This window comes from Theropithecus gelada, chromosome 10, assembly GCF_003255815.1.
Source record: "Theropithecus gelada isolate Dixy chromosome 10, Tgel_1.0, whole genome shotgun sequence".
Classification (NCBI taxonomy): domain Eukaryota; kingdom Metazoa; phylum Chordata; class Mammalia; order Primates; family Cercopithecidae; genus Theropithecus; species Theropithecus gelada.
The window spans coordinates 13,774,125-13,799,519 of NC_037678.1; the positions used below are offsets into that span (position 1 = coordinate 13,774,125).

Genomic DNA, 25,395 nt, shown 5'->3' on the forward strand with positions numbered 1-25,395 from the left:
TCCCCTATCTGCACACTCCTCCCTGTTGCCACCACCAGCAACCTCGCTCAGGCCCCAGCACCACACCTCAAGGAGGCCCCAGCCCCATCTTCCCCCATGCAGCCTGCCCTCGACCCTTTCTATCCATGGAGCTTCCAAACAACCTTTGCATGGAGCCTGGGATTCCTCATGGCATTGTCAAGAACTAGACCCCACCATTGACAATCTCAGTGCCCTGGAGATTCTTTTCAGGTTAGGGATGAGGAGAGGAACATTTTATGGTGCTCAGGTTAGATGTTCACTATGTATTAATTAAATTCGTTTGGTCATTCATGCTTCTCAAAACACATCCCTTGGATGTTCATCTCCAATCCAAGACAGACAACATCAGAGATCTCTTTGCAAATCATGAAGGGCTGGGGCCTTTGCGACTCAATGTCACACCCTTGTGACATTTTGCAAACAATTTCAGGGAGTCCATCCTCCCCCGGCCCTAGATAGAGCACAGTTTACTTCTGATTGAGCTCATGTTACAGGTGGAAAGACTGAGAAAGAGAGAAGAAGGGACTTGTCTGAGACTATGAAGAACATCTGCTCCTACCAGGCACTAGATCCTTGCACAAAAGTGCTGAGTCCGCTCCCAGCCCCAGGCCCATGGCTTTGCGCAGCAGGTCACTTAACATCTAATGTCTTCATGCTGTTTCCTCATCTGTGCAAGAACAGCCATGTCTACCTGGCGAGGCTGTAGTGAGAGATCATATAAGCGTAGGAACGGGGCTCAGCCCCGTTCTAGTTTCATTCTTTTCCTTGCTGTTTCTCTTCCTTTCCTGGCAGGATATGGAAGAAGGAAACATCGCTGCCATCTACAGTAGTCACAGAAGGCTTTATGGAGGAGGTGAGCCGTGCCTGGGCCTCAATTTTGGGTGCTGGAGGGAAGCAGGGGCCAAGAGTTATTAATAGGCTTGGCCTGATGGGCCCAGGGAGGCTGAATGTGATACAGACACCCAGCACCATGGTTGGGGAGTACCTGACACCGGAAGGGGAGGGGGCTGGGGGCTACGGGGAGTGCCACCTCCCAAAATAGCCAGAGCAGAAGCCTATATAGGTGGCCATCCCACCGCCAGGCTCACTTCCCGACAGGACCTCCCACCAGCCCAACCTTTCAGGGCAAGCTTCAGCCCTCCACCCCCACCTGAGGTGAGTGGCAGCGACCGAGGTTGGAGGATACAGGGATGCAGCAGGATGAGCCAGCTGGAAGGGACAGCTACGTCTCCCCTGTCCCTAGTGACCCGGGGGCGGGGGGGTGTGGTGGGGGTGCTGGAGGCAGGGCAGCTGTGGAATGTAGGGCTGAGAGTATGCATTCCTGCTTCTCCACCCAGAGCTCCTGGTGTGGCCTGCGGCGAACTCTCCCCTCCCTCTGCCCCTGAGGCTGGGCCTCAGATTCCCCAGCCGTAGAACAAGAGGGGTGGAGCCAGACATCTGTGGACTCTGGTGATGCCCTAAGAGGAGACCCAGAGGGCAGAGGAGGACTACCGAGAGCTGATGGGATGACCTCATGACATTGATGCTCTGGCTGGGAGGACTCAGCCCCGAAGGGGGTTTCAAGTTGATGAGAGAACTCAGCAGCAAGGAGAGAGGGAGGAAGGAGACGGAAGAAGAGTGGGCCTCTGTTGAGGCTCCAGCCTTTGCCACAAGGTCACTGCTTAGGGGCTCACCAAGAGCCAGTGTGGGGCTGAGCTGAGATGTATGGCACCTGATAGAGCTGGGTCCCAGGCACCAGGATCACCCAGAGAGTCACTGAATTCCACATGAGTGAGCCCAGGGGTGTGCTCTGCTCTGCTATTGCTTTGCCATGTGTCCTCAGACCACTCACGGATTCTCTGCGCCTCCGTTTCTCCACTGGTATAGCTGAAGGGTCTTTGAGCTGGGGAAATCCATTCTCCAACTAGGAGTGAGCTGGAGTGAGCTCACCCCTGGAGTGAGCTGAGCCTGGGAGTTGAAATGATAGCGTAGGAGCCTGGCATGTCTGAGTCAGCAGCCCAGCTGGGGACAAGGTGCAGAGGTGACGGCAGTAGCAGCAGGGGCCAGGGCAGCTGAGGGATCCTGGGAAGTCCTGGATCAGAGAGGCATCAGGTCAGGAGCTGCAGTCTGGGTGCCTTGGAAGCCAGCTGGCGGGCTGTGGCCTGAAGGAGCTGACTCACAGGGAGGGGGCAGCTGGAGCCAGCAACTGTATCCTAAGGTTTCCAAGAAGGGCACCCATCCACGGCTGAGCTGCAGGAGACAGTGTTGACAATGATGTCAGGGAACTTGAGCTACTGGGCAGCTGGACAGCTGCTCTCCCTGGGCCCCACCACAGCCCCAGGCCTTGCCTACCTGCCCATACCTTAAGTTGCAGTCCCTAGGTCCTACTACATGGGACCACTGACATCAACACATCACCGAGAGACAGAAGCCCAGAGAAGGTCACAACCCAAGGTCACACAGGGACTTAGCACAGCCCAGGATCTAGAACCCAGGCCTCCTGACTCCCTGTCCAGTGCTCACACACTCTAGAAGCAGCTGGTTGCAGCTTGAAACTTTGGGAACCGTGGGGAAGAACACAACTGATTTCTGGCTGCATAAAGATAGACACTGTGACATTTTTCCAGAGGTGAAGTTCAGAGCCCCCACGCCTGCTTAGATTGTCTAGAAAGTGTGGTCTGAAGGTGCTACCCTTCTTCCAAACATATGCGGGGCTTTCTGGGAGGGACCTTAGCAATTTCAAGCAGCCTCCCCCACCCTACTCTGCCCAAAAAGGTTTATGGAGGCAGGGGGAGTCTGGTCCCACGATGCCAGGACCCAGGAGACCAGGAAAGCAAGTAGTTAGTAGAGATCTGAGAAGTGTTCTTTGAAAAATCAAGCCAACAAAAAAAAATGAAAATAAAACAAATCAGGTTTTAGAATGTGCATCCCTGGCCAGATGTGGGATGGGGCACCCGAAGTGGGCCCCAGCAGCTACTGCTTGTCCCTGTCCCTGTCCCTGTCACCTCCTCCCTGCGTCCGTGGGTCAGGTTTCACGACCTCAGCGCTCAGATTTTGCAGCATAAATTTGCGTCCAGGAAAGACCAGAGCAGAGGCTGAAGTAGCAGTGGAGAGAGAAAGAGAGCAGGGCCTAGGGGGTCCTGGGGTGCAGGCTGGCCGCTGAGGGTTCAGGATCTTCCCCCACGCGGCAGGACATCCTCGGAGGGAAGGTTCCCAGATCTGAGACCCCGCACCTCCTGTGTGTCCTTGACAGCAGGTGGACTTTCCAGACCTGGCTGGTGACTCCAGTGCCCCCTAAATCCCAGAGGTGGCCCCCTTCCCCTTGTGCCCTGGCCGCAGCCCCTGGGATCCCGCGGACCCCCGGCCTGGCGGTGCAGGAGCGGTAGCAGGTCGGCGCGCCCTCTTGCCCGCGGCCGGCGCTGCTCAGCCGCGCGACTGGACTGAGCCGCTCCCGCTGCGCTCAGAGTCCGGGCCCCTGGCGCCATGCCAGGCCCGGCGGGCGTGCGCCCGGCGCGCAGCACTGCAGCGCTGGTCATATGAGCAGAAATGATGAGAAAAGCACTTTTTAATCTTTTCGCACTTGCTCTGCCCGCTCAAACAGTTGCAGGATGTCGATGACAGACTTGCTCAACGCTGAGGACATCAAGAAGGCGGTGGGAGCCTTTAGCGGTGAGCAGCGCGCTCCCCCTCCATCCCTCTCCCCTAGTCCACCGCCCGCACCCCTGCACTCCGCGGGTCCCGCAGCCTGAGGGTCTTCCCCAGCGCGCTTCTGCCCACACTTCCCACTGGGAGCCGGCGAAGTCGGGGCGGGGGCGTCCTTGGCAGTTCCCAAACTCTGTCCGGGCGAGACGTGGCGCAGGGAGCGGGCGGGGAAGCGGGCGCCCTGCCCAAGTTACAGAAACTTGAGGGTGCTGAAGGCCTGGTGGCTGGGAGGACTCAGGGTCCGGAACCAAGGGCGAAGACCAGGGTCGGAGGAGGGATCGCCAGGGTCCTTGTACGAGCTCTCTGGACGTCCTCTTTAAGGCACGTGGAGAGGACTGCAGGGCGCATCCCCCTCTCCAAGCGATCCCTTTCCTGGACCCTCATTCTGGATAGGACTTTTCCCGCCAGGCGGTAGCCATTGTTGGCCCTCTGACTGCCCTAGTTCCTTTACTGAGATTCAGCAGCGGACCTGCGGGCGAGGTGACCTTCTGGAGCCGGCGCACAGCTCTGCCCAAGCCTGCACGGGGCACCTTCAGTGCCTCAAACCTCGGGCCTCCTTAGGCGGGCCGGGGAGGGGAACTGGCAGTCTCACCTCTCCCAGCTGCCCGGGACTTCAGCGCTTAGCTGCCCGCCTTCTTTCTCCCCTGTCGTACAGATGGGGAAACCAGGGAACTGTCTTGGAGAGGACAACACAGTTGCCCAAGGTCACCGAGCTGGGCAGAAGGGGTATTAGACCTGGGTTGCCCAGCCTAGTGTCGGAGGTGGACAGGGCAACTTTCCTTGCCTCTAGCCGTGTGCTGAGGGGAAGAGAACATGACTTTCACAGTCACCTCCTGCACACAGACACACACACACACACACACCCCTACACATACACACACACACACATATACACATACACACACATACACATACACACACACACACATACACACACACACATATACACACACACATATACACACACACGATACAGGATCTAACATTGTACCCTTCCCCAGGTGTTCTAAAAGAGGACCCCAAGATACAGAAAATTGCAGGTAGAAAAGGACCCCCATTTCTTTTCTGCTTTGCACCCCCTCCGCTGGGCACAAGAACCTCTCTGGGAAGCCACCCTCCCAGGGTCCTGGGAAAACCCTCTCCCTTCACCTCAAGCCCATCTGGGAAGAAACTTAACTGGATATTTCTCGGGAGCCTCCCAACACCCCCTTCCCACTGCCTCCTAAATGGATTTCTACGCAGAGCCAGGACTTCCGGGTCTGCCCTTCCTCCTCCCTCTGTGTGACCTTGAGGGAAACCTGACCTTTCTATGTCAATTTTCTGGCCACACAGTCTGTGGCCAAGAAAGAAGGTCAACCCTCCTCCCCCTACTCCCGGGACCATGTTCATGCCCCCTTCAATTCCCTAGCCCACTCCCAACCAGCTGGCGCCCAAAAGGCTTCCTGGACACGAGGTTCTCAGAAGAACAAAAGCCTTTGGTTCTTAGGTGCTGCTCCCATCACCAGCAATGGGTGCAGTGGAGGCGGGGTGTGGGGGCAGGCTTGAGAGCCGGGGTGGTCTGGGTGTGAGCACACCTCTTCCACTCCCAGCCTTATGACCTTGGACAGGGCATCCTCCCTTGCCCAGGCTCCCTCAGTCCTCCGACGGAGGTGGGTACCTCTCATTCCCCACAACTGGCATGCGGGAATCCATCAACAAATGCTTTGACGTCCTCCATTCTCCCACGCTTCCCTACCAGCCTTTCTGGTCCTTATTTGACCCTGCTCTTCCCCCCACAGCTATTGACTCCTTCGACCACAAAAAGTTCTTCCAAATGGTCGGCCTGAAGAAAAAGAGTGCGGATGATGTGAAGAAGGTGTTTCATATCCTGGACAAGGACAAAAGTGGCTTCATCGAGGAGGATGAGCTGGGGTAAGCGGAGGCCTGCAGGGGCTGCCCAGCCCACGGCTGTGCGAGAGGGAGTGGGGGCTGGGACTCTAGCTTCCAAGTGTCCATCAGACCTGCCTTTCACTCTGCCTGCTTCACAGAAAGTAACGGTGCGTGAAGGCAGTGCTCGGACCCAGGGCACCAGGGGAGAAGGCTTCCCGGCACTATTGCTTCGGAAGAGTAAAACCCTCAGCTGAAAGTGCAACTAACTAGGTTAAGTGATAGCCACTTAATATTGCTAATGGAGTGATGCTACTTAATAATTTAATACAAATGAAGAGGCAGTTTTTGTTGCTGCCTGGCACCATAGGCAGGGCAGAAAGCATTCACTTGAGTATTTCATTGATTTTCATTTGTCTGACAATTTCCACCTTCCTGCAGTCCCCAGCCCTCTGGTACTAGTGTGGCTGGTGCATTTTCTGGGCAAGCCAGGGATGCAGAACCAGCTCTGGGGGTCCAGGGGTCCTTGGAGAAAAGCAGAGAAGGAGAAGGCTGTGGCTAGGAAAATGTATGCCTCCCTCTGCAAAACCGTCTCCTGACATAATCCCCTCGGCCACCCGGCCATGTCTACTGACTCAGGTTGCCTTATGTCACCTTCTGGCCAAGAAAGCCTTGAGTTTTGTCACAAAGAGAAGCGGGGGGGATGGGTGCAGGGAGAGGCCTTCAAGTAGGGACTTCCCCAACCATCCTGTCTCCCCACTAAACCATCTCACAAGGGTACCTTCTGTCTAGAACCTTCATATTCTACCCACTTACATCCAACATGCATGCACACTTCTGCGCGCGCGCGCACACATAAACACACACACACACATTCACAGAGACTGACTTCCCCCTGTCCTCCAGGCATCACCTTCACTGGGAAGCCTCCCTGCTCCTCCCCTCACCCCAGGCGGGCCGATACAGCTTCTGAGCGCCCTCCTCCACTTCCGCCCTTATTGTGCCCATCACACCGTGTGGTCTCTCTTGGAGCCCATGACCTCCTTATTTTTTTCAGTGCCTTCCGAAGATCACCACTGTGACGCCACTTTCCAGCATATGCCTGACACAGAAATGACACTTAGTGGATACTTGTTGGATAAATTAACCAGTGTAGGTGCCCTCCCTGAAGCGGGATCAGCTCTTCACTGAGGACAGCCTGTCCTTTCCTGAATACTCATCCACGAAAGCACAGCCACCGAGCAGGCTACCTGGCACAGAGCACCTGTGTGCGTGACTGCTGCTCACTGCCTGTCCCAGCCACCCCTTTCCCCATGCAGACACCAGACCACCCTCCATCCAGCGTCCTGCAAGGAGACCTCGGCCTGACTCCCTCACCGGCTTTCTCCCTTTTCTCCTCCAGATTCATCCTAAAAGGCTTCTCCCCAGATGCCAGAGACCTGTCTGCTAAAGAAACCAAGACGCTGATGGCTGCTGGAGACAAAGATGGGGACGGCAAAATTGGGGTTGACGGTGGGTAGTGGTGACCTGGGGTCTGGGCATATTGTGGATCTTGGGGTGTTGGATGCAAAAAGTTTGAAGCTATGTCTGTCACAAGGAAGGGATGATATGGGGCCCCTCACTCCCCTAGATTAGAAGATAAAAATCAGTCCATTAGGTCTGAGAGCTCTGCCACATACTCCAGACAAAGGAAAACTGGTGTATTTTCCTAATTTGAAAACCTAAAAGGAGTAGATTCTGTTTTTCCTGCTGGGTAGGGGATCCAGGAGGATTAGGGATTTTTTTTTCCCTGAACTCAGCCTGCACTTTTGCATGAATACTGATCCAAGCTCTGCCCAAACTGGCTGTGTGACCTTGGGCAGTGTCTCTCAATCACTGGGCCTCTGTCTCCCATCTGTAATCCAAGGAAATGAGGCCGACTAATCCCCAAGGATCCTCTACCTCTCACATTCTGATTCCAGGGATGGAAATTCCTATCTCCTCTCCTCCTCAGCATCTTGTCCTGGTGTCCTGTACCCCAAGTCTCAAAACCTGTTTGGGTTTTACTCAAATGTACTATTCTAGCCTTGCAGCAGAGCCAGGAAAAACAGTAAGCCAGAAATCAGCGGGGAATTCGGATGGGGAATACCTGGTCCTGCCTTGCTTTGCAAGCTTTGATGTTAGCACAGATGAGAGACCAGTGGCCCACCGTCCACTCCTTTCTCCATTTGGCTCCATGTGGCATTCATACAGCGCACCCACATTGCCATCTCTCTTAGCATCATGATTTCCTCAGGAATTATCTCCAGTTTGCAGGTGGGCAAATGGACTTTGACGGTGCTTAGCCTAGCTCAAAAGAGCTAGGACACAGTGGTGGGGCAGGGATTTAGAACTAGGCCTGAATGAGTGTTTGCAGCATACTAAGCTGCCATTTGCTCCCATAATGGGCTTTTCTGCTGATCTCAGAGAAAACTGTGTGTAGGTGCTTGGCCTCTGGGCCCCAGGCTATCTCGGTTCAAATCCCAGCCCTCCTGCTTTCGAGCTGTGTGACCGTGCACAGTTAGATAACTACTCTGGGCCTCTGTTTTCTCATCTCTGAACTGAACATAATGATAATTCCTATAGGGTGATTACAAGGGTTAGATGTGTTAATATGTAAAATGCCTAGAGTAAATGCTATATATGCATTTATTAGCTAATTCATTTAAAACTAGGGACTGTGTTGCATTCATCCTTCTAGCCCCAGTATCTAGCCAATACCCCACACAAAGCAGGTTCTTCATAAACATCTGTGCCTGAGTATAAAACCCAGACCCCCATGCTCTGCTCCCTCTCTGCCCCTTGCCAGCTGTGACCTTGAACACATCACCTCTGCACACCTACGTTCCCTTGACTGGCAAATGGGGTGCATGAGCTTCTCCTAAGACCTGTCTGGACTCGTTGTGAAAATTAAGTTTCTGTGAATACAAAATTGCTTTGGGAAAGGTACAAGGAATATGAAAGTAGGTGTATGCTTATGAGCTAGAGGGTTTTTTGTTGTTGTTGTTTATTTCTTTTTTGTTTGTTTGTTTCCTGCCAGTAACGAGAATGGAGAATCCCTATCAAGGTCAAATGCAGGGGGTCCCCTGGCTCTCTGATGCCAGCTGCCCTTCTTGTGGCTGGGAGGGAGGGAGGTGGTTTTAAAGGAGTGGAGTAGAGGGTATTGGAAAGGCATCATTGGCTTGGCTGCTCCTCGGACTTCTGGTGCTTGGCAGATCCTCCCTCACACCCCCATCCCCACCAGTCTGCTTATCAGACAGCTCCACCCCAAGGCTTGGCTCCCACCTCAACCCTGACCCAGGCCTCCAGACCTGCCTTCCATTTTTATTTGCAGCCAATATGCCATAGCTCAGAAGCCCTGGGCCGGGTCTTCATGGCTGACTGCTCACAGACTCAGATCTTAAAGCATCAACTAAACTCTTCTAACAGATCCAGCAGATGTTGACTGAGTAGCAACTCTGTGCCTGGCAATGGAAGAGATAAAAATAATTCAGGCCCATTTCCTGACTGGGTGCCCCTGAGCACCTGCTCCTTAGCCCTGAGCCCCAGCTTCCTCATCTGTAAACTAGGCATTATAACGTGAGAATGAGGCCTGTAGTGCCCAGCACATAGCAAATGCTCAATAAACAGCAACTCCAATGCCTTATTTATTTATTTATTTAGAGACAGTCTTTCTCTGTTGCCCAGGCTGGAGTGCAGTGGTATAATCTCAGCTCCTTGCAACCTCCGCCTCCTGGGTTTAAGCAATTCTCCTGCCTCAGCCTCCCGAGTAGCTGGGATTGTAGACACGCACCACCATGCCCAGCTAATTTTTGTATTTTTAGTGGAGATGGGGTTTCACCATGTTGGCCAGGCTGGTCTTGAACTCCTGGCCTCAAGTCATCTGCCCACCTCAGCCTCCCAAAGTGCTGGGGTTACAAGCATAAGCCACCCACCTGGCCATACAATGTCATTGTTATTGTCTGCACGTTGCTTGCAGCTCTACACATATACACAAACAAGTGATAGTGCCAGCCAGAAGCAGAGGTGCAGGCTTCAGGCATTTTGTGCAGACTTGGAGGCTATGCTGCAGGCTGTAGGGGACAGAGGGAGTGGGGTCCAGGCAAGGCATTGGCATCAGCTGGAAACTGTAGGGTATGTTCAGAAAGGGGCAAGAAGATTGTTTTGCCAAGAATGGGAGGAAAGACTTATTAGCTGGGCATGTCATGTGTGTCCAGCCCAGTGCTGGGTTTGGTTACCTCATTTGACCTTGGGATGACAGAAGACATAAGTGCAGATGTAGAAAGGGCAGCCCAGGGAGTGAGTGCAAGGTCACACTGCCAGCAAGTGCCAGGGCCAGGATTCAAACCCAAAAGCATGGTCCAGGCCCACCTGTGCAGCCTCCATTGAGCTCATAGGCAAGACATAAAATAGACAATGAGCACAGACCACCCTGAGGCACTGGGGCCCCACACCTCATGCTTTTGAGGTGGGAAGATGCGGATGCCCCCTTCCTCACTCCCAACCCCCTAAGGCAGGAAGGGTGGGTGCCATGATGCCCAATAGGTGGTGAGATGGGAAGCAGAGCCTTTTTGGGGCCCAGGACATTCTGTTTCAGATACTCTGCTTTGCTGTCACTCTCTCTTAAGGCCAGAGGGCCCAAGCCCCACCTATAGCTGGAAGATGCCTTCAGCTCCTGGTAGGTTCTGGGGCAAGTCCCAGAGAGCCCTTCTGACCATAAAGTGCCTCATCTTTAAAACCATGAGGCAAGCCGGGCGTGATGGCTCACACCTGTAATCCCACCACTTTGGGAGGCCAAGGCAGGTGGATCACAAGGTCAGGAGTTCGAGACCAGCCTGACCAACATGGCAAAACCCTGTCTCTACTAAAAATTAAAAAATTAGCTGGGTGTGATGGCACATGCCTCTAATCCCAGCTACTCAGGAGGCTGAGGCAGCAGAATCACTTGAACCTGGGAGGTGGAGGTTGCCGTGAGCCGAGGTCACACCATTGCACTCCAGCCTGGGCAACAGAGCAAGACTCTGTCAAAACAAAAACAAAAAACAAACAAAAAACAAACCATGGGGAAGATAACTAGCCAGTTACTGGGGTACATTCCAGCCCTGGAATTTCACAGATGTCCCAGTGGATAAACGTCGACACAGAGGACCACTTCAGTATTTTGGCTCAGCTGCGTGACCTTGAATGACGATGGCAATAGCATCTAACTTCATAGAGCACTCTATACATGCCAGGCACTGTGCTTAGCATTTCCCTCATTTAATCTTTCTAGCTATCTCTGAAATGTATACTACTATGATTCCCATTGTATAGATGAGCACACTCAGGCTCAGAGAGACTAAGGGCTTGCATAAACCCTTTAGGCTAGGAAGAGAAAAGATCAAGGTCTGAAGTCAGGTCTGTTGAGCTCCAAAGCACATGACCTGTGCTGCCTGCTTCATTCATTCATTCATTCATAGTTTAGTTTATGATAAGATGATTTTATTGATTGACTTATTGCCTATTTCTTTCTTCTCCACTAGGATGTCAGGTCCGCTGAACAGGAACTCTGTTTTGTTCAGTTCTAATCCCAGCACCTAGCATAGGGCCTGGCCCATAGTGAGAGAACAAGAAAAGTGTATTGGTTGAATGAATGAATGAATGAATGAATGAAATGAACAAGTGCTCAGCTCTGGGCAGCACTGTGCAGTGATGAGGACGCACAACTGCTGTATGTAGGGGGAGATGATCTGCAAGCTGAGGTTGGGGATCTGTGGGGACTTGTCTGTAGCAGGTGCTGGGAGAGCCCCAAACTGGGGACTGCCTCTCTTCCCTGCTCTGTTTGTCCTTCTGAAGGTGAGTGATATTTACCAGGTTCTTGAAGATCCTGTATTGAAGGGAGGGGGTAGGAAGACAAAGTTCTAATAATAACCCTTTGCATTCCTGTCTCTGGGGCAACTACTTCCAGGAAACTCAAAGGCTTTTATAGATGTGGTTGATTGATTCTCAAAGGCCACCCTAAAAGGCTGGTGCAGAGCTGATATGGGGAGGGGCTGAAGGCTGAAAAGGAAAGAGAAGCTAGAAAAAGAGGCGAAGGGTGCCAAAAAAAATCTTTGTTAAAGCACCTGCGGTTGCAAAGCCCAGGCATAAAAAACAGACAAAGCAGACTATGTGGCAGGTGCCTTTTCAAATACTTCACCTTCACAGCGGGTCTCCAGCTGGGAGTCGGTGTCAGCATCACCTGGAGGGCCTTTGGCAACACAGATGGCTGTGCCAGACCCAGGAGTTTCTGATTTCTTAGGTGGAGCCCACACTTTTGCATTTCTAACAAGTTAGCAGATGGTGCTAATGATCTGGCGAACCACACTTAGAGGACCACTGCCTTACAATAATCCTAGAAAGTAGATGCCATCGCTATCGCCATTTTGCAAGTGAAGAAGCTGAGGTATCGCGAGAAGTGACATGCCCAGGGTCTCTCTGTAGCACAGCTAGGACTGAGGCACAGTGGTCCAGCCAGGACCCTCTGCCATCCTGCCTCACATGGGCATGTGTCCCCAGCCTGGGCCTTCCAAACTCAATGCCTGCCCCCGCAGAATGTGCCGACCAACAGGAATCGAGGTTAGCATCGGTTCCCACTTCCTGTGTGCCAAGTGCTGCCCACAGGCCTTACCTCTTTTAACTCATTCAAACCTCCCAACAGCTCTACAAGATATCTTTATTACTGATACATACAAGGAAACTGAGGCCCAGGGAAGCAGAGCGACTTGCTCTGAAGCCTCGGGGCCCTCTTCAAACCTTGACTCCTCGTATCTTGCTGCAGAGAAGATCCGCAGGCCCCACGCGCACACGTGCCTGCACGCAGTCCTAGTTACATTCTTCCCGAAACCCATTCCCGGTGATGGATCCACTGCCCTCTGCTTTAAGCGTGTCTAGACTCAAGATCTTGTCTGGGGTTTGCATTTTGCTTCTGTTGCTGAAACGTAGTCATCATTATTGTCTAACCTTGCAGCCCCCTCGCCACTCATTCCTGTGCCTGAAGGAATTTACCTTTTCTGCTTCCCTCTGGCAAAATCTGTTCTCTTTTATCTTTAAGTAGCCTATTTACTGTGAGAGGCGGAGCGATAGCGTAAGGCCTTGGGCTGTGGTGGAGCCCCTGAGTCAGGCAGAAATTAGAAAGCCAAATGTTGGGGGTCAGCCGTGGGAATGGCTGTATCTTTTCCTCTTTCATGACATCCATTCCCACACCTGGAAAGTGGGGAGAAAAATACTCACCCTACAGGGTTGTTGCTCAAATGAAGGGAATGTTCTGGAAATGATTCCTTTCCTCTTATTTTATGGGAATGCTTTGCTTGTCACCCACCTAAAACCTTTTGAAAGTGGTGGAATCTCAATCCTTAACAGAAATGAAATGGAGTCTAAAGCAGGAGAAAAGTGAGAGAGGGATAGAAGGAGAATTTGCCGGTCTCCCTGTAATTCTAGCCCTCCGGCCTCTATGGGGATTTGATTTCTAAGTAGGACAAGATGCTCATATCAAGGCCAGCCCAGGGTTTTGAGGGCAGAGCCCTAAGGTGCACTATGCTTTGTCCCATCTCACTGCACCCTGGTACCAGCTCAGTGAGGTCTAGGGGACACTGTGATCCCCACTGAGAGACGTGAAAACCAAAGCCCCGTAGACAGTAAGTGCCAAAGTCACATAGCAAGTCCTTGGCCCAACGGGACCCGGGTCTCCTGACTCCACCACTCCCTCCCCTAAGCTGAGCTGAGACGTTTTAGTTATAAATGGCTTCTGTGCTTAGCAAGCTGCTCCTTTTATTCCCGTGTGGACTTTCCCTAGCTCTGGCCTTATGCTGCACTAGAAAAGATTTAGCAAGGGGAGAGGAAGCAGTCCTCCTTACATAACTGGCCTTCTGTGAAAGGGAGCAGCTGCTTGGTGGAAAAAGACATTCCCCTCCATGCATCCCTCTGCTTCTGCCTCTGGGGGTTGCAGCTTGAGTTAGAATGCGGGGCCCTTTAACGCCAACCTTTGAGGAAGAGACGCACCCTGGCCCCGGCCACGCCTGTTGGAATCTTTCTAGCTGAGTGACACTCAGCCTCAGTTTCTCTGTAAATAAAATGAAGATAAGAGAACCGACGAGGATGAAGTGGAATAACACACCGCGCGGTGCCTGGCACAGAGTGAGCCGCAGAACTGTTGACGCGGCCTCCTTGTGGCTATCTGGCTTGACCCGGAGTGACTCTGCCTCCCAGTTCTCCGGGATGGGAAGGTGATCCCTGTTTGAGATACCAATTTATAAGAAACCGAGCCCGGGAGCTATTTAGAGGCGAGGTGATAAACCAGGAGGCCGGCTCCTTCATCCCGGTCATCACGGTCATCACGACAGAGGGAGGGAAAGAGCCTTCCAGCCGCTGACTCAATGGCTGGCTCAGTTTCGCTTTGGGCCATCACTGTGTGCCGGTCTCACCTGTCAATAGCTTCTAAATTTGTCCAATCCCCACAGCCTTGGACTAGGGCAGACCTAATTAGGCTAATTTCAGTTTCCTAAGGGAAAGAAAAGAACAGAATCCTCCAGTTCTCTGATCCTCCCTCTGCTGCCTCCCTCCCTCCCCCGTCCCTACCGTCTGCCTCCTTCGTCTCTTTCTGATTGGACAATGACGACATCTGCGAGCTGGCCCCAGAAGGGGTTGGGCGAGGTTTTAACCTGCAAAGGTACTGCTGTACTTGCATATCTTAGAAGAGAATGATGATTCTGGATGCCTCCAAAGGAAGACTGTCTCTTCTACCTGTCAACATTAAGAGTTGATTTAGTCGCATTCCCACTGTGTGCCAGGCACTGTGCTGGGCACTCCTTCTCCGTTATCTCATGGAGCCCTTACCATAACCCTATAAGGAGATAGTCCCAGTATCCCCATTTTATAGACGAGGAAACTGAGGATCAGGAACTAAGTTGCCATAGATAGGTGTGCCGGAGGTGGGATGCTATCCATCTCACTGATGGGATAGATGGATTGGAAACTTGTACCAGGTCAGCTGGTTGCTCGTTAGGTTTTCCGTGCCCTCTGTTTATATCTTCCTTATCCTGCTTAGTTTCAGGACTTTCGTGGTTAATGTTATGTCAAAGCTCCAACCTGTGTCCGTTGTGCTGGGGAGATCCACACAGGAGGTGGAACTAACACTTAGAAGTTACTATGTGCCAGTCGTGTTACCCCATCTGGTCTTTCTAATAGCTATCTAAACAGGCATTTTTATACCCACTTTACAAATGAGAAAACTGAGCTTCAGAGAGCTAAAGTAGTAACTGATGGCCACCTAGCCAGGTAGTGATGGAACAAGATTCAGACGTAGGTCCAGCGTTGCTGGACGGTTGCAGGTACGTGCCGGGATGGAGGCAGGAAATACTGGGATCATGGAGACAAACAATGGCAACATGAACAACAATGATGCTAACAATTACCAGTTACAGTACCATTTAGAGCCTCCTGCTTCTGCCAGGCAGTAGCCAGGCATTTTATAGGTTTGGTTTCAAAGTGGCTTGAGGTATAGAAACACTTTGGTTGCAACATCACCGGATACCGAGAGCTTGCTGTGCATCAGGCCTGTGACCAAGAGCTTTAGTGCTGGCTCCTCTGAACGACTTAAGGAAGTAGGTACTATCATGAGCTCCATTTGACAGATGAGGTGAAGCATCTAGTTGAAGGCCACAGGAACAAGAAATGGGAGCTGGGTGTTACCCCCAGCTTGCTTGCTCCAAACACCATGTGACAGCCGGAAAGGCGTCTTCTAGACCCGACACTCACTCATAAGAAAACCAGGACCAGGGAGGATGAGGTGTGTTGTCCAAGGACAGCAGCAGATGGCAAAGCCAAGACTAGAACCTGATCGTTCAAAGCTGCATTCGCCATCCTGGGATCCTACCTACTGCCAGTTCAGCTGACCTAGAGTTTACGGGATCTTTGTGGATTTTTTTGAGACATAGTCTCGCTGTGTCACCCAGGCTGGAGTGCGGTGGTGTGATCTCAGCTCACTGCAGTCTCCATCTCCAGGGTTCAAGCCATTCTCCTGCCTCAGCCTCCTGAGTACCTGGGATTACAGGTGCGTGCCACCATGCCTGGCTAACTTTTGTATTTTTTAGTAGAGACGGGGTTTCACCATGTTGGTCAGGCTGGTCTCGAACTCCTGACCTTGTGATCTACCCACCTCGGCCTCCCAAAGTGTTGGGATTACAGGCATGAGCCAACACACCCAGCCAGTTATTTGTTTTGCTTTAAGGAGAGACCTGGGCATTTTAGAGGAAGGATTTGGCTAGGAGACCTGTTAGTTAATTGACTGGCTCCTAAGAGCTCAGCCCTGAGGCAGACATGAAAGGCACGGAAGAGGTGGCTCCTGCCCTCAATTTATCTACAAAGTCCCCTGTTGAGGGTTCTGAGGGGATAAAATTAGAATTCCGTGTTCTCTGCTGAAGGCCAGTGCATGTGGCTATTGTGATGTCCTGGCTGCTTCAGAATAGATTGCAAGGTGGGCAGAGGGGCTGATTTAAGAGGCTTTCAAAAACCCCACAGCTCCAAAGTACCTCCCAAAGTCTGACTCCAAAATGCCTGACTTTCCATCACTGGAGAGTCCCTCATTGGTGTCCCTGGGCCCCCATCACACCAGCTGCACCAAATCCCATCTAGTGTGAAGGTGATCAACGGACTCTTTACCGATGAGCAGCCTGAGAGCCCATAATTTCTAGAGTGAGGATGAAGGGGTCAGTGCAGGCTGGAGCACAGAGAAGACCAGCTTACCCTCTTGATAGTCTCTCCACGAGCAGGCGATGGCAGACAGGCTCATGCATCCTTTATCCCAGGACAGAGAAACTCAGTGTCCCCAAACAGGGAATGCCAGTGCTGGCTGAAATGACAGGTTTAAGTTGGAGAGGGCTCATGCTTCTGCCTGAGCCGGGACGCTAGCCCTCTCAGAAGTAGCCTCTCCACATTCGTGTAGGGGGTTCCTGAGGCCGGAGGCCAAGTCCTGGCTCTGGCTCTTGTTTTCCACATGACCCTGACACCTCACCTTCCCAGCCTCCATTTCCCCATCTATAAAATTAGAATCCTCCCAGACTGTCATGTGAATTAGATGAAGTAAGTTAGAGCTTGTTGAACCTTAAGAAGGACTCATGAGCCATCTCATCCATCTATCCATCCATCCATTCATCCATCCATCCATCCATCCTCCATCTATCCATCCAGCCATTCATACTTCTCTCCCTCCCTCCATCCATCCACCAACTCCTCATCCATCCATCCATCCATCCATCCCTCCATCCATCTACTCCTCCATCCGTCCGTCCCACTATCCCTCCCTCCATCTGTCCATCCATCCCTCCATCCATCCACCCAGTGCTTATTTACGAGCACCTACTGTGTGCCAGGAACACTGTGGCTGCCAGGAGAGCAGTGAATGAGAGAGAGGCTCCCCTGCCCTCCAGAGTTTGTATTCTAGTAGGGGGAGACCGACAAAAATAAGTGCATATATAAGATCATTTCAGAGAGTGCCAAGGACTATGAAGTAAATAAAAAAGGACTAATGAGATGGGGTGGTGATATTTGAGCTGGGACATGCGTCACTCTATACCTAGGTCAAAGTAGGTCAGAAACTACTGGGATGAAGAAGGAAGCCTAAAAGCATTTCTAGCTTGAATCATGTCTGCTGTGTGACCATGGTCAAGCTGCTTAACTTTCGAGCCTCAGTTTGTTTCCCCATCAGTAAAATACAGGCAAAGGTGTGTCTCTCATGGAGTAGTCGTGAGGATTCAGTGAGATAATATATGCAAAATGCTTCCCACATTGGCATTCAATAAATGTTAGTTACTAGCTATAATTAATAAAAGTACTACTAATAAAAGACATCTCAAAATAACCACCTGCCCCACCGAGGTCCTGGAAGATCACAGACTCCTGGCTGAGAAAGTAATCACTTTCACACCTGCCCTGTGGGAGGGACTCTGTACAAGTGTTTGTTGTTTTTGTATTTATTTGATACTCCATCCTTGGCACTGCTGTTACCACTCGGCCAGAGAGCCTGGGAGTTTCAAGACCAGCTGGTGGACCCTCACTCTCGGTCCCGCCCTGCATCCCCCATATCCAGGTCACCCACCTTTCCTATCCTAGGACACCCTAGGGACAGGAGAGCATGGTGTCTATTTCCTAAGTCAAACCTCAGAAAAGTGAGGCACCCAGGTATGTTATGTGTCCCTTCATCTGGCCGGGGCAGTGTCAGGTTATTTATTTATTTATTTATTTATTTATTTATTTATTTATTCATTTATTTTTTGAGACAGAGTCTCGCTCTGTCACCAGGTTGGAGTGCAGTGGCGCAATCTCGGCTCACTGCAACCTCCACCTCCTGGGTTCAAGCGATTCTTCTGCCTCAGCCTCCCAAGTAGCTGGGACTACAGGCACGCACCACCACGTCCCGCTAATTTTTGTATTTTTAGTAGAGACAGGGTTTCACCATGTTGGCCAGGATGGTCTCAATCTCTTGCCCTCGTGATCCACCTGCCTCGGCCTCCCAAAGTGTTGGGATTACAGGGGTGAGCCACCGTGCCTAGCCCAGGGCCAGGTTATTTCTACAATACAGCATGTGTTGGTTTGGTTTTTTGTGTGTGTCTTTTTTCACTTTTTTTATTTTGAAATAATTGTGGGTATACAGAATAATTGCAATGATAGTACAGAGAGTCCTGTACACCCTTCACCCAGCTCCCCCGATGTTAATATTTTACATAACCGCAGTACAGTGATGAAAACTAAGAAACTGCATAGGTGGGGTTTTACATTTGTATTCCATACAAAGTCCAGGGAGGACGCAGCTCACCTCAAATGAGTCCCAGATACTTTTTGTGGCCTTTTTGAAGCCATTTCATGACCAGCTTTTTATTTGTCTTTCCCAAGGAATTATTACTGGCCCCTCTCTTCACTCCACTGACAGATGAGGAAACCAGAGAGATCTATTTTCCAGCAAATAGGGCCAGACTAGGCCTAGAAGCCCTAACTTTCAATCCCCAGCCTGTGCTCTCCCCACATCACAACACTGCATTTTAGTTTTTCTTTCTTTCTTTTTCTGTTGTTGTTTTGTTTCATTTTGTTTTGACACGGAGTCTCATTCTGTTGCCCATGGTGAAGTGCAGTGGCACAATCTCAGCTTACTGCAACCTCTGTCTTCTGGGTTCAAGCAATTCTCCTGCCTCAGCCTTTGGAGTAGCTGGGATTACAGACACCCACCACCACACCCAGCTAATTTTTGCATTTTTGGTAGATACAGGATTTTACCATGTTGGCCAGGCTGGTCTCAAACTCCTGACCTCAAGTGATTCACCTGCCTCAGCCTCTCAAAGTGCTAGGATTACAGGCATGAGCCACTGTGCCCGCCCAAGACAACACCGCATTTTCTAGGGTGATGGGAACTTGCCTGAGACCCCACACACTCTCCACCAGGCTGTGACATGGCATCTCAGAGACATGTAGTGGCACGTGGCAGCAAACTCCTTGTCCTCTCTCATCTGCTGGGGAGAAAAACAGCAGAGAAGTCCAGAAATATTACTCAACCCTGAGCCTCAGTTTCTTCATCTGTAGAACAGGAACAATGACAAAATGCACCAGATAGGATTATTGTCAGAGTCAAATGAGATATTGCATATAAAGTGTTTCGAATAGTGTCTGGCATATGATAAGCATTCAGAAAACTATTATTATTAATGCTATTGTTATTATTGTAGTTATTATTATTGATTTTGCGTGTGGCATGACATGGTGAAGCAAAAGATATGGTAGACCCATCATGTTCCACCTCACTTCACTCATCTGCCCACTCATTCATTTATTCATTCATTCATGTTCACACTCACACTCTGGGGCTCCTGCAGCAGAAGCAAGAACCCAGAGAAAGCACCACCCAGGGCCCTGCAGTCAGGTATGGACAGTCTCTCTTGCATTCCAGCCTCTGACTCACTTTCCTTTGTCATTTTCTTCTGCAGAATTCTCCACTCTGGTGGCTGAAAGCTAAGAAGCACTGACTGCCCCAGGTCTTCCACCTCTGTGCCCTGAACACTCAATCTCAGCCCCTCTTGCCACCCTCCTGCGTTTCTGTTCAGTTTGTTTATGTTATTTTTTACTCCCCCCATCCCCTGTGGCCCTCTAATGACACCATTCTTCTGGAAAATGCTGGAGAAGCAATAAAGGTTGTACCAGTCAGACTCTGCTTGCTGAGGAAGACCCAGGCCTAGTCAGGCATTGGCTTTCCAGATGCATCTGGGCAGGGGATGGGGGCCAGATTTCGACAGTTAGAAAAGATGTGATAGGAGAGAATGGAAGGGAACAGCCTCTTTTCTGCGCTAGGTACTAAGCATGGCACTCTACAGAGGTTACCCACTTACTCCCTAACACCACCCCATAAGGTTGGTGATGAAACTCCCATTCTCTAAAAAACTAAGTCTCAGAGAGGGGAAGTGATGTGTCTAAGCCCACAAAGATAGGATTTGTTAGTATTGGGGTTTGAATGCAGGTCCATCGTTAAGTAGGTGGATGGATGGATGGATGGATGGATGGATGGATGGATGGATGGATGGATGAACGGATGGATGAATGGGTGGGTGGGTGGATGGATGGATGGATGGATGGATGGATGGATGGATAGATGGATGGATGGATGGGTAGATGGGTGGGTGGATGGGTAAATGGATGGATGGGTGGGTGAATGGATGGATGGATGAATGGGTGGATGGGTGGGTGGATGGGTGGATGGGTGTGTGGATGGATGGGTGGATGGGTGGGTGGATGGATGAATGGATGAATGGATGGATGAATGGGTGGGTGGATGGATGGATGGATAAATAGATAGATGGATGGATGGATGGGTAGATGGGTGGGCAGATGGGTAAATGGATGGATGGGTGGGTGAATGGATGGATGGATGAATGGGTGGATGGGTGGGGGGATGGATGGATGGATGGATGGATGGATGGATGGATGGATGGACAGGTGGATGAATGGATGAGTGGGTGGATGGGTGGATAGACACATAGATGGATGGATACCATTAAGACTTCTTGTTACAAATCACAGAACCCCAACTCAAGTAACTTAAGCTAAAAAGGAAGGAAACAAAGGACTAGATTGGCTTATGTGCCTGAATAGTTAGGGGTAGGTCTTCAGGAACAGCTGGATCAAGGGATTCAAGTGATATCATCAGGACTAAGTCCCTCTTTTCCTGTCTCTGAGCACTGCTTTCCTTTGTGCTGAATTTGTTATCAGGAGGGTTCTGCCTTCATGATGGCAAGATTCCCGCAGCAGCTCAAGGTGAACATTCAGCATTACCAGCAAAAAAAAAGAATTTCTTGATCCCAAACACTCTATCAGAAGGCCCCAAATTTAGTCCCATTAATACTAGCAACTAACGTTTACTGAGCACTTACTCTGTGCTGAGTCCTTTACAGGATTTCATCTGCACAACAGCCCTATGAAATGCGTGCTATTTATTACATCCCTTGTATAGATGAGGAAACTAAGGCACATAGAATTTAAAAGTCACACGGCAACCACGGGGAGGATCAAGGACCCCAACCCCAGCATCACCTCCAGAGCCTGTATCCCTTCCTGAGTCAGACACAGAGGCCGGGAGGAGGGATCCTGATTGGAGACAGGTGGAGTCAGTCACACACAAGGCTCGTGGCCTGAGGGTGGGAGAGGGGCACCCCTGAGGAAATGAAAAGTGGGGACAGATGCTGGGGGTGAACATGGCCTACAGAATGACTTCTGCTGTTCCCCAAGACAGCCTTGGGGAAGTTATCTTAGATTTCCCTGGGTGGGGACGGGGCATTGGAGTGGTAGTCTCTCTCTCACCAGACCCCATGCCCTGCACCTCCCCTGCTCTCTGAGGTGTCGCCCTTAGGCAGGGCTGTCAGGAAGCCTCTCCCTGAGGGCCCAGCCCGGGGCAGGCAACCCATCAGGACCCAGGCTGAGGGGCAGGGATGGGCAGGCCCCATCCAGGGTGGTAGCCAGGCTCAGAGCAAGCAGTCCTAGGCCTGGGAGGGGACTCAAGGCCAACACTGGGAACTGGGTCAACACAGCAGCTGCCAGGGGCTCAGCCAGGTGCCAGGGCCTGCATAAAGGTGGCATGTGAGCCAGAGGTGGAGAACGTGGGAATGGGCGTGGGAGTGGGAATGTGCACGTGCATGTGGGCAGGCATGAGGGCACTGGTATACACACATGCTTGTCACAACAGTCAGGACCAATGCAGACTTGGGTCTCCATGTGGGGTCTCAGAGGGCCCAACTCTGGACACCGAGGTGGGGTTGGGGAAGAGGAAGAGGGCCCACCCCATGCTGGGTCTGTGTGGAATGCAGGCGGAGGGGCGGGGGCTGGGGAGCTGGAGCATTTCCCCCAGAAACCAGGTCAGAGCCCTGCGAGAGGACAGGCAGGTCAGGACGACAGTGACAGCTGCCCGCCGGCCTGGAGTGGCCTCAGTGCCTCTTGTTCTGCACCTGCATGACAGCCCACACCATGCAATTCAGACTCAGGGCAGCAAATGGTGCGGCAGCCACGCATCGGAGAGCATGGCCCTTTGACCTCTTGGGGGATGCAGGGCATTGGCTCCAGGACCCCGTTTTGAAAAGACTCTGCCTGGGGCCTGGGAAGGTCAAGGAGGAAATGGCTTCCCTGCAAAGGCTCAGGGCCCCTGTGCTATTGCTGCAGGATAACAGAGGCAGCAGTAATGGCGGCCACCTTGGGGCTGGGAGGGTTCTATTTACTAAACCACGACATCTCATTCCCTCCTTTCAACAAGCGTCGGCAATAAGCACTACCATTACCCCTTTTCAGGCAAGAAAGCCAAGGCCCTCTGGGGACACACAGCCGGCAAGAGGCAGAGCTGGAATTAAATGCAGGGCTTAATGACTCAACATACCACTGTGCACAGCGCAGGGTGACAGCGCTGGGCATCTTGTGGAGCGGGGATGGGAGGGGAGCACAGGAGTGTGGCGGGGGAGGTGAAATGACAAGGGACAGCCTTGCTGACCCCAGCAGTCATTCGCCAAGCCCTCTTCCTCCTGACTCCCACGTCGTGCTCCACCCAGCCATGTCTCTTGCCCTTGGCCACCACCTGAATCTGGGCCCCATCACAGGTGGGATTGGGCCCGACATAGAGGACCCTGGCAGCCTGGGTCTCCCATTTGTAAAGAGTCTCCAGTTCAGACACGGGCATCTGTTCAAATGCGACTAATATCCAGTCAGTGTCTGTAACACGGGTTTGGCTTCTTTCTACACTGCAACCTTCACTGTGTCGAGGGGGCTGGCTTCTCCCCGTCTCTGGGAGACACTGGTGGGACCGCCCTCGTGTCCATGAACCACTGCAGTGGTCCCCAGCCTGTCTCCTGGCCTCCTCTCCCCTTCCCTCTCCCCTCTCCACCCAGAGCCCAAGGGCTCTTTCCAAAACATAGATCAAATCACATTGTTCTGCTTAAATCTTTCCAGCGACTGCCCAATCTATAGACTCAAATCCCAGAGCCAAACACAGAGTTCCTGCCTGCGGGCATGACCCAGCCTCCATCCCAGCCCTTCTCCCTCAGCCTGGCCCATTCTGCCTCCCTGTCCTCCCCAGTCCCCCTTTCCCTGGCTCAATCCTCTTCATCCTCAGGAATCTACTCTGGAGGATCACCCCCAGCTGAGGTTAGAGCCCCTGCACAACTCCTGTAAGTGAAATGAAAAAAAAAAAGCAATATGTGACAATCTGATTCCCGTCCACCTCTCCCAAAGACCACCCGATGCCTGAGAGCAGGGCACATCTGCAGGGGTCCTGCTAAATCCCAGAACCTGGCATCGAAAAGATGCTGGGCTTCACCCACCCTGATGCGGATGTGGTCATAAAGGCCCAATGTGGCTTGTGACTCACTCAAGGCCATACAGCAGTGCAGAGCAGGACGAGGCTTGGCCCCTGGCCCCTGCTGTGCCACCCCTGCCATGGTGCCATCCATAGGGACCTGCTAACTCAGTAAGGAATGCAGGCATGACAGGAAGCCCTCCCTGCCCAGCATACCCCTCTGTGGCCCGGTATCACTGGGCTCCAGTTCCTCAGTCTCCAGCCACCCCCACCCTGACACCTGAACCACCAGCCCCCTCTGGGTTTTCTCATCTGTTGAATGCAGCTCCTTGTCTTCATTGTCATGGTCAGAGGAGGCTCGCTGCTTATCTCTATGCCTTTTTGTCTGAGAGGCTGGGAGCAGAAAGGAGAAAGCTCAGGCCAGAGGAAGGGCCCCAAATCAATCTGTCTCTGAGTGGTTTTAGTAAGAGCTGGGAGGGCCCAGCTTCACGGAGTGATGAATGATCACTGGATCCCTGGATCTCCTAGCCCTGGTCCCAGAGCTAGGAGACAGGGGACTCAGGGGAGAAGGAAGAGCCAGGAGCATCAGAACAAAGACTCCACGGCGAGAAAGGATGGGTGGGAAGTCGGGATTGAGCTACCCTCTGCTATCAACCATGACCCTGGATAATATTACTGTGCTGGGCTGTAGCCCTGGGGCTGGACAGAGCTGGATTCCAAATCTGCGTCTCCCTCCTTGCTGGACACTTTGCATATACCATCTGCTATGGTCTGAAGGTTTGTGTCCCTCCAAAATTTACAGTCAAAACCCAACTCTCAAGGCGATGGTATTAGAAGGTGGGGCCTTTGGGAGGTGATGGGTCATAGGAGTGGAACCCTCATGGATGGGATGAGTGTCCTCATATAGGAGCCCTGAGGGAGGCTCCTAGCCCTTTGCCCTTTCACCATGTGAGGCTATAGCAACAGGGAGCCATCTGTGAAGCAGGAGCCCTCACCAGACACCGAGGCTTCCAGCACCCTGATCTTGGACTTCCCAGCCTCCAGAACTGTAAGCAATAAATTTCTGTTGTTTACAAATCACCCAGTCTAAGGTATTTGTTATAGCAGTCCAAATGGACTAAGGCACCGTGTCTTAATCCACACTGTAGCCATCCAAGGAAGAGATGTCTGTCTGTTTTATACAGGAAGGTTCAGAGAGGTTAGGCAACTTGCCCAAACCACACAGCCAATAAAAGTGAAAATTGCAAACATGTATTCACTGACTTGACAAATAATTTCTGAGTGCCTACTTGTGTCCGACACAGCTAAACACTTTAGAAGGATGACTTCATCGAAGCAATCACTTCTCAAAGCATTCAGCCTCTTTCCCTCTCTGCCTTCCCAATAAAGATTCCCCGTCCCCAAGGCATCTGCGGCCACTCAGACACGTTAGTCTAGGAAGATTCAAATTGGGTGAATCTGATGTTGGTTTATTTAGACCCAGAAGACTGTTTACAAGAGGTGGTTCAGCAAATGGGACAGAGGCCTGCTATTCTTGGCTCCCTTCTTATCTTCCTGCCTCGGTATCCCTTATCCAAATGCTTGGGAGCAGAAATATTTTGAATTGTTTTGGGTTGTGAAGTATTTGCATTATATTTACTGACTGAGCACTCCAAATCCAAAAATTCAAAATTCAAACTGCTCCAATGAGCATTACAATGACTCTCAAAAAGTTTTCGATTTTGGAGCATTTCAGATTTCGGATTTTCAGATCTGAGAGTTCTCCACTTGTATATGTACGTGTGCGTGTGTGTGTATACACACATGTATGTAGTGCATAAAAAGATTTGTGGCCAGGCGCGGTGACTCACGCCTATAATCCCAGCACTTTGGGAGGCTGAGGCGAGTGGATCACCTGAGGTTGGGAGTCTGAGACCAGCCTGACCAACATGGAGAAACCCCGTCTCTACCAAAAATACAAAATTAGCTGTGTGTGGTGGCAC

At 51.6% G+C, this 25,395-nt stretch overlaps 1 protein-coding gene across 1 annotated transcript; it reads left to right on the forward strand.

Moving 5' to 3' along the window:
• Positions 1-1,133: 1,133 nt before the first annotated feature.
• On the forward strand, positions 1,134-19,793 carry PVALB (parvalbumin). Its single transcript, XM_025399553.1, has 5 exons — positions 1,134-1,176; positions 3,602-3,669; positions 5,481-5,613; positions 6,971-7,080; positions 19,575-19,793. The coding sequence occupies exons 2-5, from the start codon at positions 3,609-3,611 to the stop codon at positions 19,601-19,603; spliced, it is 333 nt and encodes a 110-aa protein (XP_025255338.1). The 5' UTR covers positions 1,134-1,176; positions 3,602-3,608; the 3' UTR covers positions 19,604-19,793.
• Positions 19,794-25,395: the final 5,602 nt, after the last annotated feature.

What these genes read in the sequence shown, in the direction of transcription:
- PVALB (XM_025399553.1), top strand. Translation starts at nt 3,609, where the DNA reads ATGTCGATGACAGACTTGCTCAACGCTGAGGACATCAAGAAGGCGGTG. An exon ending in GGCGGTGGGAGCCTTTAGCG is followed by an intron (nt 3,670 to 5,480) that starts GTGAGCAGCGCG and finishes TTCCCCCCACAG; the next exon opens with CTATTGACTCCTTCGACCAC. An exon ending in ATCGAGGAGGATGAGCTGGG is followed by an intron (nt 5,614 to 6,970) that starts GTAAGCGGAGGC and finishes TTTCTCCTCCAG; the next exon opens with ATTCATCCTAAAAGGCTTCT.